Source organism: Pan paniscus, chromosome 13, assembly GCF_029289425.2.
Source record: "Pan paniscus chromosome 13, NHGRI_mPanPan1-v2.0_pri, whole genome shotgun sequence".
Taxonomy (NCBI): Eukaryota; Metazoa; Chordata; class Mammalia; order Primates; family Hominidae; genus Pan; species Pan paniscus.
In genome coordinates, this window is record NC_073262.2 from 140738026 (window position 1) to 140760750 (window position 22725).

The window sequence follows — 22725 nt, forward strand, 5'->3', positions numbered from 1 at the left end:
GCTGTCCCAGCTGCACAGGTTTCAGCAAGTCAGTGTAGAGGACTGTCACCTGGCTGGTGCTGTGGACCAGAGCAGGGGCCCTTCAGAAGGCAGATGAGGCCCCAGAGGCAGGGCTGGCCTCATGTCGCTCCAGCGGTGGTGGCCGGCAGGTCAGGGCCCCAGACCTCATTGCCTGGCTCAAATCCAGGCCCTGGAGGGAGGCCACAGGACCCGCTGCTCCAGCAAAGGGGCTCAGTGCAAATGCCCAACAACGAGGCAGCGCCACCCTCGGGCCAAATGAAGTTCTTCCCTCCCCGCCCCTCCCTCCCTTCCTTCTCTCCTTCTCTCCTTCCTTCATAGCAAACACATGTTTACTCTTCCCTAGGTGTTTTCATTTGCCATGATGTTTGCTTTCAGATTTGGGACCATGGTGTCTCCAAATTAAGCTACTGCACTCACTTCACCCCCACCTGGACCCCAGAGGTCCTGCTGCCCCAGGGTGACGGGGACGCACGTGCTGAGCCAGCCCTGTCCGGGGTTTCCTGAGGTTGTACCCTGTGCCCTGAGAGGTACAGCCAGAGTCCACTTTCACTTCTGCTCCGAGCCCCTCCCACTCTGTGTGCCTCCTCCCTGGGAGGGTGGCTGCTCCCTCTGCTCCTCCCTCTGCTCCTCCTTCCCCAGGTCACATTCACCGACATCGGACTCACGGCACAGGACAATGAGGGGGCCACGGCCCTGCACTTTGCAGCCCGAGGTGGCCACACACCCATTCTAGACCGACTCCTGCTGATGGGTGCCCCTGTCCTGAGAGACTCCTGGGGTGGGACGCCCCTCCACGACGCAGCAGAGAACGGGCAGATGGAGGTAAGGTGGGCGTGAGGGAGACAGGGTGAGCAGTCACAAGTGCCAGCCATGCCCAGTGCTGTGTCACTGACCCTCACAGCAACCCTGTAAGAGTGATGACCCTCTTTTACAGATAGGTAAACTGAGGCTCTAAGTGGCACTGTCACTTGCCCAAGGTCAAGAGCCCAGGGTCAAGTGGCAAGATCCAAGCTCTATGCTCTCGTCCTGCGTACCATCCTCCCTCCCTTCGCGCAGAAACTCCCTCATGCCTGGTCAGGGCTTGGTCTTGGTGACAGTCTTCTCAGAACAGCCCTTGGGGCGGACCCTCTGCCGTGAGCAGCCTGCGAGTAGAGCTGTGCAGGGGTGTGATGTCAGCCCCTTTGCTATTACCCAGATAAATCTTGGGGGCTCACATGGCCCAGCCTCAAGGACACGACATCCAAAAACCCCACGTAGGCAGGGATGGTATTCAAATGTTCAACAACATCAGAACCACGCCCAGCCTTTGAGGGTGGGTGCAGCCATAAGCTGCTGGCCCTGCCCGGGTGCCCACCCGATGTCGACCTCAACTAAAGGCAAGGCCCCATCTCAGGAGAATGCACACAGTTTACTTCTCCCCAGCCCCATCCGGTCCTGAGCAGTGTCGGGTCTGTTCACCTCCATGAAGTCTCCCGGTTCCCCACATTCTTCCAAAGCCTCCTGGGCCCAGGCTGCTCAGTCGGGAGCCAGCAGCGTGCTCCAGGCCTCTGCAAGGCTAGTCTGGGCGGATTTTAAGTGGAAGTGCAACCAACCATCGCATTCTGGGTCTGCAAGTCTAGACAACTGCTCCCAGCTGGAACCCAAGGTCTTCCTAGGGCCTTGGGTCACCCAGTCTCAGCAGTGCCATTGAAACAATCACACACAGTGCAGCCGCAGAGCCATCGGAAGGCACGCATTCCCTGCAGAGCTGAGCCTTTGGCAGAATGCAGAGGAAACCCAATACCCGCTCCCAGCAGCGCTGCTGAAAGCATCTTTCTCTGAGGCCCCCCAACTACCGCCCTTCCTCTCACCATCCCCCGTCCACTCAGCTCTGCACAACCCAGCTCTGTCTCCCCAGTGTCTGTCCCCAACCTAGACAGAGATAGGAAGTGGGGGGAGGGGTGACCCGCAGGCCCTGGGAGGCATGTCCCCGACAGATGGCTGGTGGCAGGAGGAGCTCTGCTGAGTGGCTCAGGCAGGCCCCAGGAGACTCGGCTCAGAAGGGGTAAGTGGCCCCTGGCCAGGGGTTTTTAAGCTTTTTTAAAGCAGCAAAATCTTCTTTCAAATGAAATATTTGATAGCAGCCCAAGAAGTTTAATAAATCAGCTGACTCCTCCGGCTCCTCAGCTTCCCTCTGTAAAAAGAAGATTACTCAAGCCTCAAAACAGAGACTTCTTCCCTTTTACTTACTGTGGAATTCAAAACACACAACAGCGTGTCATCACCATGTGCAACCTCTAACTCCTAGGCTCAAGCAATCCTCCTACCTCAGCCTCCTGAGTAGCTGGGACTATAGGCGCACGCCACCACGCCCAGCTAATTTTTAAAAAAAAATTTGTAGAGATGGGAGTCTCACTATGCTGAGCCCAGGCAGGCCTCAAACTTCTGGGCTGAAGCAATCCTCCCACCTCAGCCTTCCAAAGTGCTGGGATGATAGGTGTGAGCCACTAGGCCCAGCCTTTTCCTCCATTCTTGACAACTTATGTTAGTACAGTACATTTGTCACAATTAGTGAACCCAAACTAGCACAGTGTTACTAACTAGAGCCCACACTTCATTCAGATGCCTTTAGCTTTTACCGAATGTCCCTCCTCTGTCCCAGGATCCCGTTTAGGATGCCATATTATATTTAATTATCAAGTCTCCTTAGATGCCTCTTGGCTCTGACAGCTTTTTCCCATTTAAAAATAAAATGTCAAAACAATGAGTTGATCCTCCAGCAGCCTCTAAAGAGGAATGATGGTTATTTTTAATAGGTTTTGTGTTTCAGTATATCACATTAGTTATTCTTTTTTTTTTTTTTTTGAGACGGAGTCTCACTCTGTCGCCCAGGCTGGAGTGCAGAGGCTCGATCTCTGCTCACTGCAACCTCTGCCTCAGCCTCCTGAGTAGCTGGGATTACAGGCACGCACCACCACACCTGGCTAATTTTTGTATTTTTAGTAGAGACGGGGTTTCACCATGTTGGCCAGGCTGGTCTTGAATTCCTGACCTCAAATGATCCTCCCACCTCAGCCTCCCAAAGTGCTGGGATTACAGGCGTGAGCTACCGTGCCCGGCCTAGTTATCCTTTGAATGGTGTGAATTACACTAATTATTTTTTTAATTGTTAAATTGTGATTAAAAAATACGTAACATAAAATTTACCATCTTAGCCATTTTCGAGCACACACTTCAGCAGCGCTAAGTCTGTTCACGTTGTCGTGCAGCAGAATTTCCACAACTTTTTCATTTTGCAAAACTGAGACTCTATGGCCATCAGACAGCAATTCTCCATCTCCCTTTTCTCCCAGCCCCTGGCCAGCAACATTCTACTTTCTGTTTTTTATGAACTTGATGACTTAGGATACCTCATATAAGTGGAATTGTACAGTATTTATCCATTTGTCTCTGGCTTAGTTCACTTAGCATAATGTCCTCAAGGTTCATCCCTGTTGTAACACATCAGAATTTCCTTTTTATAGCTAAATAATATTCCATTGTATGTATATACCACATTTTCTTTCTCTAGTCATCTGTTAATGGACATTTGGGTTCTTCTGCCTTTTGACTGTTGTGAATCATGCTACCATGAACAGGGGTGTGTAAATATCTCTGAGATGCAGCCTTCAAATCTTTTGGATATGTATACCCAGCATTAGAATACCTGGATCTACCCTGATTACTTTAAAATGTTACACCAACCTTGCATTCCTGGAATAAATTCAACATGACATATTATTCCTTTTAAATATAGCTGAATTCAATTTGCTAACATTTTGTTTAGGATTTTTGGCCTTATATTCTTGAGTAAAATTGGCATGGAATGTCCTTTTTTTGTTTTATCCTTGTTAGATTTTGGTATCCAAATATGCTATGAATTAGGGAGTGTTTCCTCTTTTCCTATTTTTTGAGACATTTTGGTTATATTAGACTTATTTTTTTCTTTAAAGGTTTTGTGGAATTCACTCGTGAAATCCTCTGGATCTGGCTGTTTCTTTGAGGGAAGGTTTTTTATTACTAATTCAATTTATTTAATTATAGAACTACTAGGGCTTTCTATTTTTTATGTATTGGTTTCAGCAAATTATATTTTTCTAGGATTTATTTCCTAGAAATGTTCTAGGAATCAAATTTATCTAAGTTGTTAAGTGTATTAGCATGAAGTTATTTTTAATATCCTCATGATCCTTTATTGTCTGTATGTAGTAATTTCCCCACTTTTAATTCCTGATATTGGGTATTTTCGTGTTTCTTTTTTTGTCTCAATCAGCCTCACTAGATGTTAGTCAGTAGTTTTTCCAACGATCAGGTTTTAACTTGCTCAAGGTCCTCCAAAAAGCATTTAATTGTCTCCAATGTATGTTTGTTTTTTATTTCATTAATTTCTGCATTTATCTTTGTTATTACTTTCTTTCCTAAATTACTGAGATGGGTGCCTACCTCACTTACTTTTCAACCTTTTTTCTTTTCTAATATATTTATTGAAGGCTATAAATTTTCCTCTAAGTACTGCTTTAGCTGTATCCCACTGTTTGATAATTGTTCAGTTAAAAAATATTTTCTAATTCCCATTTTGATTCTTATTTGCCCTAGGGATTCCTTGGAATTATGTTTCTTAATTTCCAAATACGAAGGTGTTCCTTCTAGTTATCTAATTTCTGTCCAAATTGCATTGTGGTCAGAAAATATGCTCTGGTCATTTCAATCCTTTGATTTTTTGATAAGTTACTTTATTGCCCCGTGTATGGTCAATTTTTATCAACGTTGCATGTGTTCTTGGAAAGACTGTAGAATTTGCAGACTGTTCTCTACATGTCCATTATGTCATTGTGTTCTTCAGATCTCCATAGGTGCACATTTTAGTTTACTGGATTTCAAATGGATCGAGAGAAGTGTGTGAACATTCCTGGCTATTATTCTGGATTTGTCTGTGTTTCCCTACAATCCTGTCACTGTTTGTTTTATATATTTTGAACCCCATATCTAGTCTGTTTTATCTGATATATGTATACACATGACTTTTCTTTCTATACTTATTTGATGGTGAAGCTTATTCATACTTTGCTTTCAGCCTTCTGAATCCTTATGTTTGCCAGTACCTCTGGTTAACCACATGCAGTCATGTTTAATTTTTTTCATCAGCCTGACAGTCTTTATCTATTGGTGCATTTAGACCATCTATAGTCAGTATAATTACTAATGTTTAGGGGTTTATTTTTACTCTGTTATTTTGAGGAGATGTGATCTGGCTGCCTGGATTTTTCTTTATTTAAAAGTAGTAAGCACAGTTGTTTTTTGTCTGTTAGTTCTCAGAGCTTTATTTCTATTTCTTTGTGGGCTGGGTCTTCTGGTTCTTGTTCATGGTATTTTATTTCCTTGTATTTTTATTTTTGTTGACGTATGCTGACATGAAAAATGAAGCGTAGGCATAACTGGAGGCCTTGGCAATATCTTATTTGCCTTTGCTGGGCACATGTGGGCCTAGGATCATCTTAATCCGCATTCCAGGCAGGAAGTTCCCAGGACCACCTCCGTGACAGGAACCAGGGGCCTGGCTGGCGTCCGGCTTCCATTTTCTCTGAGGGTGGAGCCCTTGGCCACATCGGGAGGTGGTCAACCAGAGCCCCCACCCCTGATGGAACCCGCACGGTTCCTGGCCTCCCTGGTCCCCTGAGGCTGCGGGAGGACGGCACATCATATAACTGTTCTTCCGTCGTCAGCCCAGGCTCAGGGCAAGGGCAGTTCTGAGTGCTGGGCTCCCCCACACCCCTCACCCCCCAGGCTTTCCTTTTCTCCTGAGTGTGGCCGTGTCACTCCTGACTTCTGCGTTACCTTACTGAGGCTGTCAGCAGGTGACTTTTACAGTGAATCCGTGTTTCACGTCCTTGGGCAGTGGGTTGGTCTGACCCACCTGGTTCTCTCCTCCCTGGAGTGGATCCATCTGCTCACCTGCTTTTCCACTGCTGTGGCCTCTGCACAGACTTCCAGACAGAGTTCTGTCTGTCACTACCCACCCTCTGCTGACAATCCCAGCGGTGATGGGGTCCGTCACTCTGGGGGAGAGGTTCCCTTCCTCCTCCCCATGGCTCTGTTCCTGTCAGGGCTTTGCCCTCTCTCCCCAGCATCATCTGGGGCCAGGTCTGACACTTGTCCCCCTTCCTCTGCTGTGACACCCCTCATACTCCTGCAGACCCCGTAACTCCCCTCCTCCGCATCCTGGCCTCCTCTTCCCAGCAACAGCTCCTTGGGGACGCTCCGCCTCCACCCACCCACACACCCACTGCACCCTGGCAGACCTTTGCCATTCCCCCAGCCCAGAGCCTCCGGGAGCAGTGCCTCTCTCCAGCAACTGGCTTCAGCGACCTGCCCCAGCTTCCCCAGCCCTGGTGTCCTTGCACATCTGACAAATGCTTCCTGCTTCCTCAGCCACACCAGCCACTGGCTCAGCCCTTCTGGGCCTCCAGGAGCCTTCAGGCGTTATCTGGTTCAAGCCTCCCAGCAGCCCCCGGGGAAGGGGTGTGCGCACGCCTGATTTTGTGTGGCCCCACAAGCTCAAAATAGTTTTTCCCTTTTTAAATGGGGAAAAGGAAAAAGAATCACATCTCATGACACATGAAACTCATCTGAAGTTAAAATGTCAGTGCCCACAAATAAAGCCTTGTGGGCACCTGGCCACGCTATGGGTGGCAGCTTTCGCACCACGACCAGGGTTGCATATTTGTGCCAGAGCCGGCGGCCCCCGGGCTGAGCTGCTTACTCTCTGGAGGGCAGCGCGGCAGCCAGGAAGGCAGGCAGTGCGCGAGCAGACACCCCAGTCCGCGGCTTAGAGGCGCAGGGTCATCATCCTCAGGCAGTGACAAGCCCTGTGGCTCTGCGGTTCTGGCGCTGGTCTTGCGGTGGTTCTGGAGCTGATCTTGCAGCGGTTCTGGCTCTGGTCTTGTGGCGGTTCTGGAGCTGATCTTAGGGCGGTTCTGGCACTGGTCTTTCGGACCTGCAGGGCTTCCAGGGAGCGGGGCTCTATCTTTTTGTCCACCTTCCCCTGGTGGCGCTGTGGCCTCCTCAGGCTGTGGCCACCTTGGAGGCCATGGAACTCAGGGCAGAGGAGGGAGGGGAAGGAAGCCCTCCAGAGGATTCCCCCAGGACAAGGCACTCACCCTTGAGGTCTCAAGCTGACCTGCTAGCTGCGCAGCTGAGTGTCGGTAGGGGCCAGGGGCGAGGGAGGCTGGTGTTGCCGGCCATAGATCAATGCAGGTGTCCTTACTTTACGGACAGGCCCAGTTAGCTGGCCAAGTTCTCTGACCAGCAAGTCACAGAGCCAGATGAGCTCAAGGCCACTGGACTTCGCTGCCAGGCCCCCTGCCACACACGACAGCGTCACGTTGTGTTTACTCACGGCATGGCATACCTGCCGCTCCACATGCATGCTGAACCTGTATTTATCTGTAGAGAATGAACACTAATTGCACCTTTTATAGGTGAGGCACTGCAGTCCAGAGAGGAGCTGAAAATTCCTTTGGGATCTCACAACTTGTTTGAGGTGGAGTTTCACTGTTGTTGCCCAGGCTGGAGTGCAGTGGTGCCACCTTGGCTCACTGCAACCTCCGCCTCTTGGCTTAAAGCAATTCTCCTGCCTCAGCCTCCTAAGTAGCTTGGATTAGAGGCGCCCACCACCACGCCTGGCTAATTTTTTGTATTTAGTAGAAACAGGGTTTCACCATGTTGGTCAGGCTGGTCTGGAACTCCTGACTTCAGGTGATCCACCCGCCTTGGCCTCCTCAAGTGCTGGGATTACGGGCATGAGCCACTGCGCCCGGCCAAGGGTCTCACAACTTCTTACTTCATTCAATTCAGTGTCACCCAAAGATGCTGAGGCCCAGCTGGTCTATCTCAGAGATACATTTAGGTCAAAGGCACAGTTTTGTGAACACAGCGTTCGCCTAACTCGAGTTCGTTTTTGTTTCCCTAGTACTACAAAATAGACACAGAAATGTTTACAGAATAAAGTACAGAATTCATTCTTGAGGTCCCCTGTCCCTCTTCCATCTGAATCCTTCACAGGCCAAGATGTCCTCTAGCCTTCCAGTCCTGTGGACTCCCTCCCCAGCTTCCTTCCCTCCCCTTTTCCTCCCCATTTCCATCACAAGAGCCCATCAGGTACAAGGAGACAGGAGGGTCCTGGCCCCAAGTTGGCTGGGTGGGAGCATGCAGTGTGGCTGGTAAAGGTGGTGAGCGGCTTGGTCAGGCATGAGCTGGTGCTCCAGGCACTAGGGGGGAACCTCATGGGGCCAGGAGGATGGTCCCATGGAGAGTGGGGCTGTGGCAGGAGGTAGCCCTGAGTCCCTGGGGCAGGGGCCGGCTGCTTGTCTCTCTGAGCCTCGTTTCTTCACATGCGTTGATCCATACCTCCAAGGGTGGCAAACATGGAAACTGGTTCTGCATTTGACACTTGGGCCATGGCAGCTGTGAGGGGTCTGGACGGGGCACCCTGATGCCTGTCAGCTCAGCACTGCTTCATATGCAGTGCCTGGTACGGTCTGGGCCAGAACGGGGTGGCTGTGGGATGAGGCTTGGGGGCTCCTAGGCAGGTCTCTGGCACCCCACGGCCCAGATTCAAGTCCTGCCCCTGCTGGGAAGGGCATCAGGGCAGCCTGCGCCATGGGGCAGGGGAGCGGCCCGCACAGGGCCAGTCCCATGGGCACCTGGTTTGTGTCGTGGTGGGTCATACATGTGCCCTCCTCACTGCAGTGCTGCCAGACCCTAGTCTCCCACCACGTGGACCCCTCCCTGCGGGATGAAGATGGTTACACGGCGGCAGACCTGGCGGAGTACCACGGACACCGGGACTGTGCCCAGTACCTGCGGGAGGTGGCCCAGCCGGTAAGGCTCAGGGTCCCCAGCTGCCCTGGAGGCATGGGGGGTGGGCCCAGGCCCCAGCCAGGACCCCACTGCTGAACCTGCAGCATAGTCAGCTGGGAAGCTCACCATGTCCAACTCATACATGGCATTGGAGCCAGGAGCAAGGGCCTGGGCAGGACTGAGGCGCCACAGGGCAGCCAGTGCTAGGGCCAGGCTGTAACAGGAGCTGTGACAGGGGCCAGGACAGGGGCTGTGACAGGGGTGGGGCCAGGGCTGTGACAAGGACAGGGGCTGTAACGGGGGTCAGGACAGAGGGCATGTGACAGGGCCTGGGGCCATGGCTGTGGCCAGGGCCCGGCCTGGGCTTGTGGCTGGAACTTGGCCAGGCCATGCCTTTCGTCTGGGTCACAGAGACCACATCTGTGACTCAAGAGCCTCGGTGGCCAGAGTTCCTCGTGGGTGACGTGGGTGATGTATGTCAGACTGAGGAGCCCCAGGAGTGGGAACGGAACCTCCCAGAGGTGATCGCAAGGCGGCCAACAGCCCTGCAGCAGCCAGAAGGCAGCAGATTCCAGCCCTGGCTCTCGTCTCTCAGCCTGGGACCCCATAGCCTCTCATTTCCCCATTTGTAAGGACAGGGATCGTGTCTATCCCACTGGTCCCCAGCCCCTAGAACATGACAGGGCTCAACAAGTGTTTGCTGAATGAACTAATGAGCAAATGGACAGAAAAGCAGGTGGATGCATGAGAGTGAGCAGAGGAAGGGATGGATGGGGAGGGAACAGACAGAGGAGGAATGAATGGGGCAGGGAGGCCAAAGGAGTGAAAAATGAGGAGAGGGATACATGGAGGGGGGAGAGCTCAGGAGGGTGGACAGAGGAGAGATGGGCAGAAGAGGAATGGATGAAGAAGGGTGGAAGGAGGAGGGTGGATGGAGGAGAGGTGGACAGAGGAGAAATAGATGGAGGAAGGTGGATGGAGGAGGAATGGATGGAGGAGGGTGAATGGAGGAGGAATGGATGTAAGAGGATGGATGGAGGAGTTGGATGGAGGAGGGTGGATGGAGAAGGAATGGATGGAGGAGGGTGGATGGAGGAGAAATGGATGGAGGAATGGACGGTGGAGGGTGGTTGGAGGAGGGTGGATGGAGCAGATGGATGGAGGAGGGTGGTTGGAGGAGGAATGGATGGAGGAATGGATGGTGGAGGGTGGATGGAGGAGGAATGGATGGAGGAGGGTGAATGGAGGAGGAATGGATGGAGGAGGGTGAATGGAGGAGGAATGGATGTAAGAGGATGGATGGAGGAGGGTGGATGGAGGAGTTGGATGGAGGAGGGTGGATGGAGAAATGGATGGAGGAATGGATGGTGGAGGGTGGATGGAGGAGGAATGGATGGAGGAGGGTAGATGGAGGAGGGTGGGTGGAGAAGGTGGATGGAGGAGGAATGGATGGAGGAGGTGGATGGAGAAGGGTGGATGGAAGAGGGTGGACGGAGGAGGGTGGATGGAGGAGGTGGATGGAGAAGGGTGGATGGAAGAGGGTGGACGGAGGAGGGTGGATGGAGGAGGAATGGATGGAAGAGGTGGATGGAGGAGAGTGAATGGAGGAGGTGGATGGAAAAGGGTGGATGGAGGAGGAATGGATGGAGGAGGGTGGTTGGAGGAGGGTGGATGGCGGAGGAATGGATGGAGGAGAGTGGTTGGAGGAGGGTGGATGGAGGAGGAGAGATGGAGGAGGGTGGATGGAGGAGGAATGGATGGAGGAGGGTGGTTGGAGGAGGGTGGATGGAGGAGGGTGGATGGAGGAGGGGAGATGGAGGAGGTGGATGGAGGAGGGTTAATGGAGGAGGAATGGATGGAAGGGGATTGATGGAGGAGGGTGGATGGAGGAGGGTTAATGGAGGAGGAATGGATGGAAGAGGATTGATGGAGGAGGGTGGATGGAGGAGGGTTAATGGAGGAGGAAAGGATGGAAGAGGATTGATGGAGGAGGGTGGATGGAGGAGGGTGAATGGAGGAGGAATGAATGGAAGAGGATGGATGGAAGAGGGTGAATGGAGGACAGTGGATGGAAGAGGGTGGATGGAACAGGATGGATGGAGGAGAAGTGGATGAAGGAGTTGGATGGAGCAGGTGGATGGAGGAGGGGAGATGGAGGAGGGTGGATGGAGGAGGAATGGATGGAGGAGGGTGGATGGAGGAGGTGGATGGAGGAGGTGGATGGAGGAGGGTGGATGGAGGAGGAACGGATGGAGGAGGGTGAATGGAGGAGGTGGATGGAGGAGGGTGGATGGAGGAGGTGGAGGAGGGTGGATGGAGGAGGTGGATGGAGGAGGGTGGATGGAGGAGGTGGATGGAGGAGGGTGGATGGAGGAGGAATGGATGGAGGAGGTGGATGGAGGAGGTGGATGGAGGAGGTGGATGGAGGAGGGTGGATGGAGGAGGAATGGATGGAGGAGGGTGGATGGAGGAGGTGGATGGAGGAGGGTGGATGGAGGAGGTGGATGGAGGAGGGTGAATGGAGGAGGTGGATGAAGGACGTGGATGAAGGAGTTGGATGGAGGAGGTGGATGGAGGAGGGTGAATGGAGGAGGTGGATGGAGGAGGGTGGATGGAGGAGGGTGAATGGAGGAGGTGGATGGAGGAGGGTGGATGGAGGAGGTGGATGGAGGACGTGGATGAAGGAGTTGGATGGAGGAGGTGGATGGAGGAGGTGGATGAAGGACGTGGATGAAGGAGTTGGATGGAGGAGGTGGATGGAGGAGGTGGATGGAGGAGGGTGGATGGAGGAGGTGGATGGAGGAGGTGGATGAAGGACGTGGATGAAGGAGTTGGATGGAGGAGGTGGATGGAGGAGGTGGATGGAGGAGGGTGGATGGAGGAGGGTGGATGGAGGAGGTGGATGGAGGAGGGTGGATGGAGGAGGGTGAATGGAGGAGGTGGATGGAGGAGGGTGGATGGAGGAGGTGGATGAAGGACGTGGATGAAGGAGTTGGATGGAGGAGGTGGATGGAGGAGGGTGGATGGAGGAGGGTGAATGGAGGAGGGTGGATGGAGGAGGGTGAATGGAGGAGGTGGATGGAGGAGGTGGATGGAGGAGGGTGGATGAAGGATGTGGATGAAGGAGGTGGATGGAGGAGGTGGATGAAGGAGGAATGGATGGAGGAGGGTGAATGGAGGAGGTGGATGGAGGAGGGTGGATGGAGGAGGGTGAATGGAGGAGGGTGGATGGAGGAGGTGGATGGAGGAGGGTGGATGGAGGAGGAATGGATGGAGGAGGTGGATGGAGGAGGGTGAATGGAGGAGGTGGATGAAGGACGTGGATGAAGGAGTTGGATGGAGGAGGTGGATGGAGGAGGTGGATGGAGGAGGTGGATGGAGGAGGGTGGATGGAGGAGGAATGGATGGAGGAGGGTGGATGGAGAAGGTGGATGGAGGAGGTGGATGGAGGAGGTGGATGGAGGAGGAATGGATGGAGGAGGTGGATGGAGGAGGTGGATGGAGGAGGTAGATGGAGGAGGGTGAATGGAGGAGGTGGATGGAGGAGGGTGGATGGAGGAGGTGGATGGAGGAGATGGATGGAGGAGGTGGATGGAGGAGGTGGATGGAGGAGGTGGATGGAGGAGGGGAGATGGAGGAGGTGGATGGGGAGGTGGATGGAGGAGGAATGGATGGAGGAGGTGGATGGAGGAGGGAAGATGGAGGAGGTGGATGGAGGAGGTGGATGGAGGAGGTGGATGGAGGAGGTGGGTGGAGGAGGTGGATGGAGGAGGTGGATGGAGGAGGTGGATGGAGGAGGGGAGATGGAGGAGGTGGATGGAGGAGGTGGATAGAGGAGGTGGATGGAGGAGGGGAGATGGAGGAGGTGGATGGAGGAGGTGGATGGAGGAGGTGGATGGAGGAGGGGAGATGGAGGAGGTGGATGGGGAGGTGGATGGAGGAGGGGAGATGGAGGAGGGGAGGCCTAGGGCAGTTACGTGACAAATCCCTCTAACCTAGCTGGGTTTCTGCCACACCTATTTTACTGGTCACCCCTTCAGGAAGGTGTTCTGAAATCACCTGGCCCTTCTTTTCGGGTGAGGGGACTGAGGCCTGGAAGGTGTCATCGCCCTCCACCCCCCAAACCCTTTGTCTCCCCAAGGGGTTGCTGTGCCTCCTCTTCTCTGATGTGTCCCCTCAGAGCATCTGGGACCAACTGGGGCAGAGCCACAGTCCCCCCCACCCCAGCCCCTGGGGCCTGCTGGACACTTGTCACACTGCCACCACTGGGGCCTCTGTTGGCACTGACGGAAACCCACACCAGTCCTGCCGTGCTGCACAGGTGGCTCAGGTGGCCTCCGGGGAGCACGGCTCTGCCCTGGTTTTTCCCTGGTGCAGCAGTTTCAGGAACTAGAATTCAGTCACTGTTGGAAGTCACGTATTTACTAAATGGTGTGCTTGCTAGATGTCCAGCGGGTCCTGGTTCAGCAGAAGGCTGTCTTTCTGGCTTGGCTGAGAAGGTGGTGGCGCTCTGCTGGCTTCTGCCACAGAAGATGTTGCTCCACGGCCCACAGCCCAGGAGTGCCAGCTGCCTGGGTCTCCCCACAGCTCCTTCAAGGCCGCTGGGTCAGCCTTGGCCTTTTTTGGGCCCCTCCCTGCACTTCCTTCCTGGATGGCAGCCGAGATTAGCAGGTGGGGACAGCAGCAGCTCTGCGGGTGTCCCAGCCTCCACAAGCCCCTGGCACAAGGGAACAGCCCCGCCCGACCTCCTGGGAGTCCCTGACACTGTTCCCGCCCCAGCCATTCTGGGGTCCCATGCCTGGGCTTTCTGTCCAAGCAGCGCCTCTGCCTTCTGTCCCCAGACCCCGTGGTAGTGGAGGACGGGTCGTGTTAGGCTCGCCACGTCCTTCCCATCCAGAGACCCCTCCTGCCCGTGCCTGGGCGCCCCCTGCCCGGCGCATGAAAACCCAACCCCTGGGCCTTCCCGGCTCCTCAGTCTGCAGCTTCAGGAGCCAGTTTGGGAGCTCGGGGTGGGGACTGGAGCCTGTCTCCGTCTTCTCCCTCTGGGAGGGTCTGGTGACGGCAGGGGTTGCTCGTCTCTCACCACTGGAGCTGTCCCCTCTTCAGGCCTCTGAGGGAGGGCAGGCTGTCAGCTGTGGGCTGGGGGAGGCCGTGTGCCTGCTGCAATATTGATGAGAATGCAGTCCGCAGGGGCTGCCCACACTGGCCGCCTCCGAGCTGGCCTCAGAAGAGGTAGTGAAATCCATCGTCTTCCCCATGACAGCACAGCCTGTATCTGCCCCCAGGGGACTCGTGCATTCCAAGAGCAGCAGCAGCTTGGGGAGCAATGCTGGACAGTAGTGCTGAGACCTGCCCTGTGGGAGGTGCCCCCTCGGTACCTCCTTTGTGTTGGGTCTGTGGGGCCCGCCCAGCTCGGGATCTGCTCAGGGTGCTAGGGAAGGCCAGCCCTGACCCTCCCTGGGCCTTGGGGCCCCTCTCCACGCAATGAGGGATGCGGTCTTGAAGGCCAGGGGCTGCCCTTGGGGCAGGCCCCCTCCCCTCTGCTAGCCAAGGAGCTGGGATCCTGGCTGTGGGGCTCTGAGTGCCCTGTCTGGGCAGGAATGGTGACTAGAACCCTCCATGCTCGGGGAGCAGAGCCTCTGGCATCTCCCATGGTGTCCAGGGCTGTCCCACTCACCCCCACCCGCCAGCACTGGTGCTGCCCTTCCTGGGCATGGGGCACTGGCAAGTTCTGAGCATCTCTAAACCCCAATTTTCTCACCACAGGGTCTCTGTCACGCAGGCTGGAGTGCAGTGGCACAATCTCAGCTCACTGCAGCCTCAGCCTTCCAGGCTCAAGTGATCCTCCCACCCCAGCCTCCCAAGTAGCTGGGACTACAGGTGTGCGCCACCACACCCAGCTAATTTTTGTATTTTTTGTAGAGACGGGGTTTGGCCATGTCGGCCAGGCTGGTCTTGAGCTCCTGGGTTCTAGTGATCCTCCCGCCTCTGCCTCCCAAAGTGCTGGGACTACAGGCATGATCCACCGTACCCGGCCCAGAGCCTTGTTTTCTGGGTAGAGGAGAAGCTCCTCGAGCACCCAATGAGGCGCCTGCCCTGGGGGGCCCTCGGGACAGGGGTACTCCCTCCCCTTTGGTCCAGAAAGGTACTAAGACATCTTTATTTTATATATGAGGAAACTGAGGCCCAGAGAAGGTGAGAGGCTTCCTGGGCACTCTCCTCCCGCTGGGAAGGGTGGCACCCACACAGCCAGTAATGGAATCTCAGCCATGGCAACGGGTGTCCGGCACCCATCCGCGGGCCGTGATTCTCTCTGACCGGGTGGCATTACAGGCCTGTGACCTGGCTCACCACGATGCTCTCCATGTATAATGCATGCAGCCTCCGCGGTGCTCAAATCTCACCAAAAACCAGGGACAGGGACAGCGGGCGGGGCCGTGGGGCCACATGACCGCCAGCCTCAGGGCAACTGTCCAATGCTGGGATTCGGGGCAGCACATGTCTAAATGTTAAGACCCCAACGGACAGGACCCTGACATCTGCGCCTCCAGATCCCTGAGGCTCCATCGTGTCCAGGGCCTTCCTATAGGAGCCAGGGGTGTGGTCACTCCCGTTGCCGGGGAAACGCCACAGCCAGACTTCTCATCCCTGTTAAACTCAGAGACCATCCTAATACCGAGGGTGGCAGCAGCGTCAAGGTCTGAATGCCACTGTCATGCAGGCCCATGCCAGGTGCTCTCCATAGTCCCTCAAATTTCCAAGAACTCTGATTTACAGGCGAAGAAATGGAGGCTCAGGGGGTGGTGTCCCGGGCTTCTCGTTGGTGAGGAGTGGAGCAGGGCTGGGCCACAGGGACCTCAAGTAAGGTCCCCCAGGCCACAGGTGCTGTGCTGGGGCCAGAGTCCGGTAGTCCCCTGAGCCCCAGACTAACTTCCACCTCTTTTGTCTTCCCCAGCATAAGAGGGCCGCTGCCATCCTGCCAAGCCCCTCACTCTGCCAGGGGTGGCCCCTCTCCACTGACAGCAGGTTCCATCTCAGGGAGGGGGCTGAGGGCTCCCAGGCAGGGTCAGAGAGGAGGCGAGAGGCACCATCCCACTCCCGGCTTGGTCCTGGCTGGGCAGGGGACAGTGCGGGGGCATTGGGGTGGCCTTGCTGTTGAGGGGCCCACTCCAGGCAGGGCTCAGCCCACCTCTGTCGGTGACACCACTTGTGTCTGGCTTTTCTGGCCGTGTCTGGTCTGGAGTCTGACTCTGCCCTGGTTGAAGCAGCGATGCCAGCCTCTCACTATGTCTTGAACGTGGAGAAAGACACCAGACTCCTGGGTCCAAGACGGAGGACCTTCCTTCAGCACGGCAGGGAGCACGCATCATGCTTTGTGGCGTTCCCTTGCCCCCGAGTCCCAGGTGGTGCGAGTTGGGTCCCGATGGCAGCTGTGCCGTGTAGATCTGTATCTCCTCTGAGGACCGTTGAGTCTGGGGAACACGCCGTTGCTCAGCAGACAGCAAGTCACTCCTAGTCCCTCAGTCGCTCCCTGCACACACAGCCCTGAGAAGTGGCCCAGAAAGGACAGCCAGGCTTTGTGTTCTTGGTCTTTCCCTAGAGGCTGACCTCTGTGGTGTCCCCCACCAAGGAAGCAGCTGTTCAGGGGCACTGGAGGGAGCAAAGACTGAGGTCTCCAGTGAGACTCTCATCCCGGCTCTGCGGCAGCCCGGCTGTGGGGCTTTGAGAAAGCCCCTTGCCCTCTCTGAGCCTCAGTTTCCCCATCTGTGCCCTGGGGGCCGTACCGTAGGTGGGGCTGGGGATTCCTCTGGGTGGTCTCTCTTCTCATGGGGCCCAGGGATCTCAGGTCCCCTTCCATCTCCCAGAGCATCCCCTCCCCGGCCCCTGCTCTGTGGACAGTTAAAGGTTCCGTGGTAACAGATCCCACACCCGGCCCAAGCCCGCCTGGCCACCTGACACCTCGGCCTTCAAATATTCATGTGACACCTCCCACTCCTGGGGGCGGCAGCCTCAGCAGCCCCCGGTGTCCCAGGACGGCTGCGCTCCCTGCACTCTGCAGTTCGCGTCTGAGGGCCTCCGGGGCTGGGGCTGGGCGGTTGCTCCCCAGCCCACCGCGCACCAGGGTTCCTGGGCTGTGGGCACAGATTCCTGGAAGGAGTGAGGTGCGTGGGGGCCGGGCAGATGGGCTTTCAGACTGTGTTCCCTCCCCCGTGGCCCAGTGGGGTGAGGGTCCTGGAGGGGAGGTGGCTGAGGGGCCACCCAGCATCCTTGCCGGGAAGCAGCCTGTGCCACCTTGTCCATGAGCAAGGGAGGCTTAGGGAGGCCAGAGATTTGCTCAGGCAGGGCCAGCTTCACTGCAGTCCGGTCCCGGTGCAGCAGGAAAATGGGGGCCCTGCATTCGGAAAGGAGAACGAATTTGAAGGCAGAGACAGCCGTGCATTCGAGCAAGCTGCAGCATGGGTCCCTCCCCCTCCCACGACGGGCCCTGGGCCCAGGCCACATGTCCAGAATCGTGGCCGATTTGAGTGCTCTGCTCTGCCCAGGGCTCTCACTAGCACTGACCCTGGAGCCCTGATGGCCACGTCTGGCTTCCAGTGCCCACTGGAGGGCAGGGACAAGAGCTTTGGTCTGACAGGCACAGTGAGGGAGGTGCCCAGAGGGACGGTGGCATGCGGCCCTGCTGGCTGGGGACAAGGGCTGCCCATGCCCTCGGCTGGTGGGCACATTGGGGACCCCATCCTAGTCCACTGCCCTTCCCTCTCCTCACCAGGTTTCTCACTTGGCCATCCACCCCCAAGACACTGACAGGCCCCATGTCAGGGCTGAAGTTCCAGGCGGACCACAGCACAGGAGTCAGGGCAGTCGGGGAGGGGGGTGTGCAGGAGAGTGTATGTGCGTGTGTGCAGGAGAGTATGTGTGTGTGTGTGTGCAGGAGAGTGTACGTGTGTGTGCAGGAGAGTACATGCGTGTGTGCAGGACAGTGTATGTGCGTGTGTGCAGGAGAGTGTACGTGTATGTGTGCAGGAGAGCGTACATGCGTGTGTGCAGGAGAGTACATGCGTGTGTGTGCAGGAGAGTGTACGTGCATGTGTGCAGGAGAGTACATGCATGTGTGTGCAGGAGAGTGTACGTGTGTGTGTGCATATGCGTGCACACGTCTTTGTGAGACCACAGGGCGCTGGGCACAGCTGGAAACCAGGCCCTACCCAGTGCCTGGAGCCCCAGAGCTCAGCTGCCTCCAGAGGGAGCCTGGAAGCTGAGCTTTGAGATGGGGGTGGCCCACCCAATAGAGGCAAAAGTGGGCGGGGAACCAAGGTGGGGTGCCAGGAAGTGATGGCACTCAGGCAGGAGATGACCCTGGGACAGAACCCTGATCAAGGACCTGCCCCTCTCCTGCCACCTCCTTACCTGTCCCAGCCCTTCTCAGATGCACAGGCTCCCCAAGGCTCGTCCACTGGGTGCCCCTGCCCCTGTCTAGGTGAGCAGGGAAGAGCCCACGGGGGTCCCCCACTGACCAGGCCCATCCACCCACAGGTGCCCCTGCTGATGACGCCCCCACCACCACCGTTCCCCCCACCTCCACTGTTGGCCACGAGGCGCTCCCTGGAGGATGGAAGAAGAGGAGGCCCAGGGCCAGGGAACCCCAGCCGTGAGTGCACAGCCCCACGTGGGCCACCCAGGGCATGGGCCTGGGAGAGGGTGCCACTGGCCTCCCCTCCGAGGTCCTGGACCGGTGGGCAAGTCTGCGGGCAGCCGGGCACCCCATCACCCTCCCTCCCCAGTTGCTTCCAGGTTTCCTTGACTGTCTTTGGTGCTTTGGAAACGTGAGGATTCGCATTTTCCGTGGTGGGCACTTACAGCTACAGCAACTTATCCAGGGGTAAAAGCGGGGAGACGGGCCGGTTGGGCCCAGGCCCCTTGTGGATGGGCTGCTGTCCCTCAGACCCCAGCACACCTCGCATGCATGGGCTAGCAGGGCAAGCAACAGTCCTCACGCTGTGGGCCACCACCATTAGGGGTCTGTGACCAGCGTGGAGTGGAGTGGAGTGGAGTGGAATTATCAACAGGTGCCACAGGTAATGAGGGCGAGCTTCCTCCACGGGCCCTGCTGCAGCCCTGTACTCACATGTGGGAGTGTGCTTCTGTGTGTGATTGTGTCTGTGTTCTGTGTGTGATACACATAGATACGAGGACCCTTCTCTGTGTGTGATTGTGTGTGTGATTGTGTCTGTGTGTATCTGTGTATGTTGTGTCTGTGTCTGTGTTTGTGTGTCTGTGTGATTATGTCTGTGTGTATCTGTGTGTGATTGTTCATGTGTGTCTGTGTGTGATTATGTCTATGTGATTGTGTGTCTCTGTGATTGTGTGATTGTCTGTGTCTGTGTGATTGTGTCTGTGTGCATCTGTGTGTGATTGTGTTCGTGTGTGTGATTGTGTCTGTGATTGTGTCTCTCTGTGTGTCTGTGTGTATTGTATGTGTGTGTATGGTGATTGTGTGTGTGTTCTGTGCATCTGTGTATTGTGTTTGTGTTTCTGTGCATGATTATGTCTGTGTATCTGTGTGATTGTGTCTGTGTGTCTGTATGTGATTGTGTGATTGTGTCTGTGTGTGTCTCTGTGTGATTGTGTCTCTCTGTATGATTATACCTGTGTATGTGTGTTTGTATTTGTGTGTCTGTGTCAGTGTGTGATTGTGTCTGTGTGATTGTGTGTATCTGTGTGATTGTGTGTCTGTTCTGTGTCTGTTTCTGTGTGGTTGTGTTTGTGTGTGTGTGTGATTGTGCCTGTGTGAATCTGTGTGTGATTGTGTTTGTGTGTGTCTGTGTGTGATTGTGTCTGTATCTGTGTGTGATTGTGTCTGTGTCTGTGTGTGTGTCTGTTTCTGTGTGTCTGTGTGTCTGTGTGATTGTGTGTATGTGATTGTGTCTGTGTATGCTTGTGTCTGCGTCTCTGCGTATGATTGCGTCTGTGTGTATCTGTGATTGTGTCTGTGTATCCGTGTGTGATTCTGTGTGATTGTGTTTGTGTATGTCTGTTCTGTGTCTGTTTCTCTGTGTGTGACTGTATCTGTGTGTGATTGTGTCTGTGTGTGTGATTGTGTATGTCTGTGTGTGTGATTGTGTGTATGATCGTGTCTGTGTGTCTGTGATTGTGTCTGTGTGTGTCTTTGTGATTGTGTCACTGTATGTTATTGTGTGTGTGTGTATGTGTGGTTGTGTCTATCTGTGTGTGATTGTGTATCTGTGTGTGATTGTGTTTGTGTGTCTGTTCTGTGTGTGTTTCTGTGATTGTGTCTGTGTGTATAATTGTGTCTGTGTGTATGTGTCTGTGTCTGTATGTGATGTGATTGTGTCTGTGTGTGTCTGTGTCTGTGTGATTGTGTCTGTGTTGTGTGTATGTGATTGTGTCTGTGCGTGTCTGCCTGGCTGTGATGCAGACGTGTTCTTCACTCGAGGTTGACACTGAAGTGTGTGTTTTCATCGGGGCAGGGAGCATTGCAGGCAGCAAGGGAACCAGCTTTGGGGCCTGCAGAGCTGCATTAGGGGCCGGTGACCTCCAGGCCTCAAGCCCTTCCCAGCTCCTCCCCTGCTGCAGGAGGGGCCGCGGCGTGGCCCAGCGGTGTGCCGCAGGCTCTCCCATCGACCAGGCGGGGGCGGGTCCCACTGACTCCCCAGAGAAGGTCCAGTGGGGCCCCCGAGGTGTTCTGGGGCAGGGTGGGCTGGGGTCAGCTCCCAGCTCGCAGATAGTTCAGGAGATCAGCTCTGTCCCCAGGGCCGGATCCCTGAGGCTCTGGGTCTCTGCTCCCCAGCCCTTGCCCTTTCTGCAACACCCTCCTTCTTCTTGGCAGCCATGTCCCTCAGCCCGGCCTGGCCTGGCCATCCTGACCAGCCTCTTCCCAGGGAGCAGATGACCAGCCCGGCCCCTCCGAGGATCATCACCAGTGCCACGGCTGACCCCGAGGTTCGTCCTCCACCCCTGCATTCCTGTCTCCCGGGGCCCCCAGCCAGCCTGCATTCCCATCCTCTTAGGGGCCCAGGGAAGCCCCCAGCACAGCCAGGCCTTTCCTGAAGGGTGGATGCCAGGCTGCCTGTGTCACTCCGCTGCTCTCAAGAACACCCTGAGTTCTGAGGAGACAGGAATGTCAGGGCGACGGCAGCTGTCCCCCCACCACAGAAACACGGGGACCCTTCTCTGTCATTCCAGAGGGCTGCAGTGGCCCAAGCCCCTCTCCCTGACTTCTGAGCTCAGGGGTGCTCCGTGCCCGCTTGGAGTGCGGAGATCGCAGCAGCCATCCATGGGCAGGGCCCCGCTGCCACCGTCCTCCTCCTCAGGGCCTCGGCCAGCCCAGACCAGCAGAAGGGTCCTGCTCCCCCTTACTCTCCCTTTCCTGGGCGCCGGGCCCTTAGAAAGCCAGCCCAGACTTTCCCTGCGTGGTACTGCAGATTCTCAACCATTGAGGTGTTCGGTGGGAGTCTGGGAAATGCCACGTGGCGCTGCTGCCCGTCGTGGAGAGCTGGAGCGTGCACGGCACATTGAAGGCTCTGACAAGCCCTCTGCGGCACAGGATTGGCTGCCAGGCTTTGTCTATGTAGCTGTGCCCAGAGCAAGTTTGCCCAGGGACACGGTGTGCTCCGCGAGCATCTGCTGGGCTTGCATAGGGGACGGGGAGGGACCTCTGGTTTCATTTCTCTGCCAACAATCCCCTCACACACATCTTACCCCGCCCCCCTCCAGTCCCTCCCCTCTGAGGCCTCACTCTTAAGCTGGGGATGAGGGGGTGGGGTGCTGTCCGTGGCCCCCACTGTCCCTCCTCTCAGGGCGCCCTATTAGCGTGCCCTGGGAGGAGCCAACCCCCCACGCCCTCTCGGATCTTCCCTCCACTCAGGGCCTGGGTCCCCTTCGGGCCTGTGTGACCCACCCCCTTCTGCACAGGGGACAGAGACGGCCCTGGCGGGGGACACCTCAGATGGCCTGGCCGCACTACAGCTGGATGGGCTGCCCTCAGGCGACATCGACGGGCTGGTGCCCACGCGGGATGAGCGCGGCCAGCCCATCCCCGAGTGGAAGCGGCAGGTGATGGTGCGGAAGCTGCAGGCGCGCCTGGGCGCAGAGAGCTCCGCAGAGGCCCAGGTAGGCCCCGGGGAGGGGCGGGACCAGTGGGCGGGGCGGGGCCTTTTCCAGGTAGGTGGAAGTGGAAGTCAGGGCGCCCGAAGCCCAGAACTGAATCCAAGACCCAGGGGCCCCTCTCCTCTGTGGCCTCAGCTGCTGCTTCCGCCGGAGGATGAAGTGAACCTGACCAGAGGACTCTGAGCAGAGCCCCTTCACCTGCTCTGGAGGCATGGGTCCCACGTATCCTTCCACTTGGTGGATTTGTGGCACATGCCTGCCTGTGCCAAGCGTTGTTCTAGGCCTTCCTGGGCGCAGCGTCTAGCAGGAAGACGGTGGCCCATGGGCAGGTGCCGGCAGGTGTGTGGGGTGCGATTCCCACTGCTGTGGAGAAAGCAAAGCAGTTGGGGGACTATGATATATGGGTGCTTAGGGGGCCCCCTCTGGGGACGTGGCCTCGAGCAGGGGCCAGAGGGAAGAGAGGGGGAGCCCTGTGGGAATTTGGGGCAAGCACCTCCTAGGCAGAGGGAACAGCCAGTGCAAGGGTCCTGAGGCCCGGCTGGCCGGGGGAAGAGCAGGAGGAGGCGCCCTGGCGTGGAGTGGGCGCCTGAGGTTGGAGAGGAACCTGGCTGGGATTATTGCACCTCTGTGAGGCGGTGGGGAGCCACTGAGAATCTGAGCAGAGAAGGGCTGTGATGTGCCTTGGATTTTAACAGGCTC

The 22725-nt window shown here is 56.2% G+C and overlaps 1 protein-coding gene across 6 annotated transcripts in view; it reads left to right on the forward strand.

Annotated features, from left to right (window-relative positions):
- Positions 1-22725, forward strand: part of ESPNL (espin like) — a 32887-nt gene that overhangs the window by 6481 nt on the left and 3681 nt on the right. For 2 of the 6 annotated variants that reach the window (XM_003813095.7, XM_034955464.3), the window contains exons 4-8: positions 661-843; positions 8788-8919; positions 18433-18547; positions 20747-20859; positions 21832-22029. In XM_003813095.7, the coding sequence (XP_003813143.2) occupies positions 661-843; positions 8788-8919; positions 18433-18547; positions 20747-20859; positions 21832-22029 (741 nt within the window). Of the gene's footprint in view, positions 1-660; positions 844-8787; positions 8920-13362; positions 13570-18432; positions 18548-18735; positions 18975-20746; positions 20860-21831; positions 22030-22725 lie in introns of those variants that run through there. The other 4 variants (XM_034955465.3, XM_034955467.3, XM_034955469.3 and 1 more) reach the window with 4 other exon arrangements.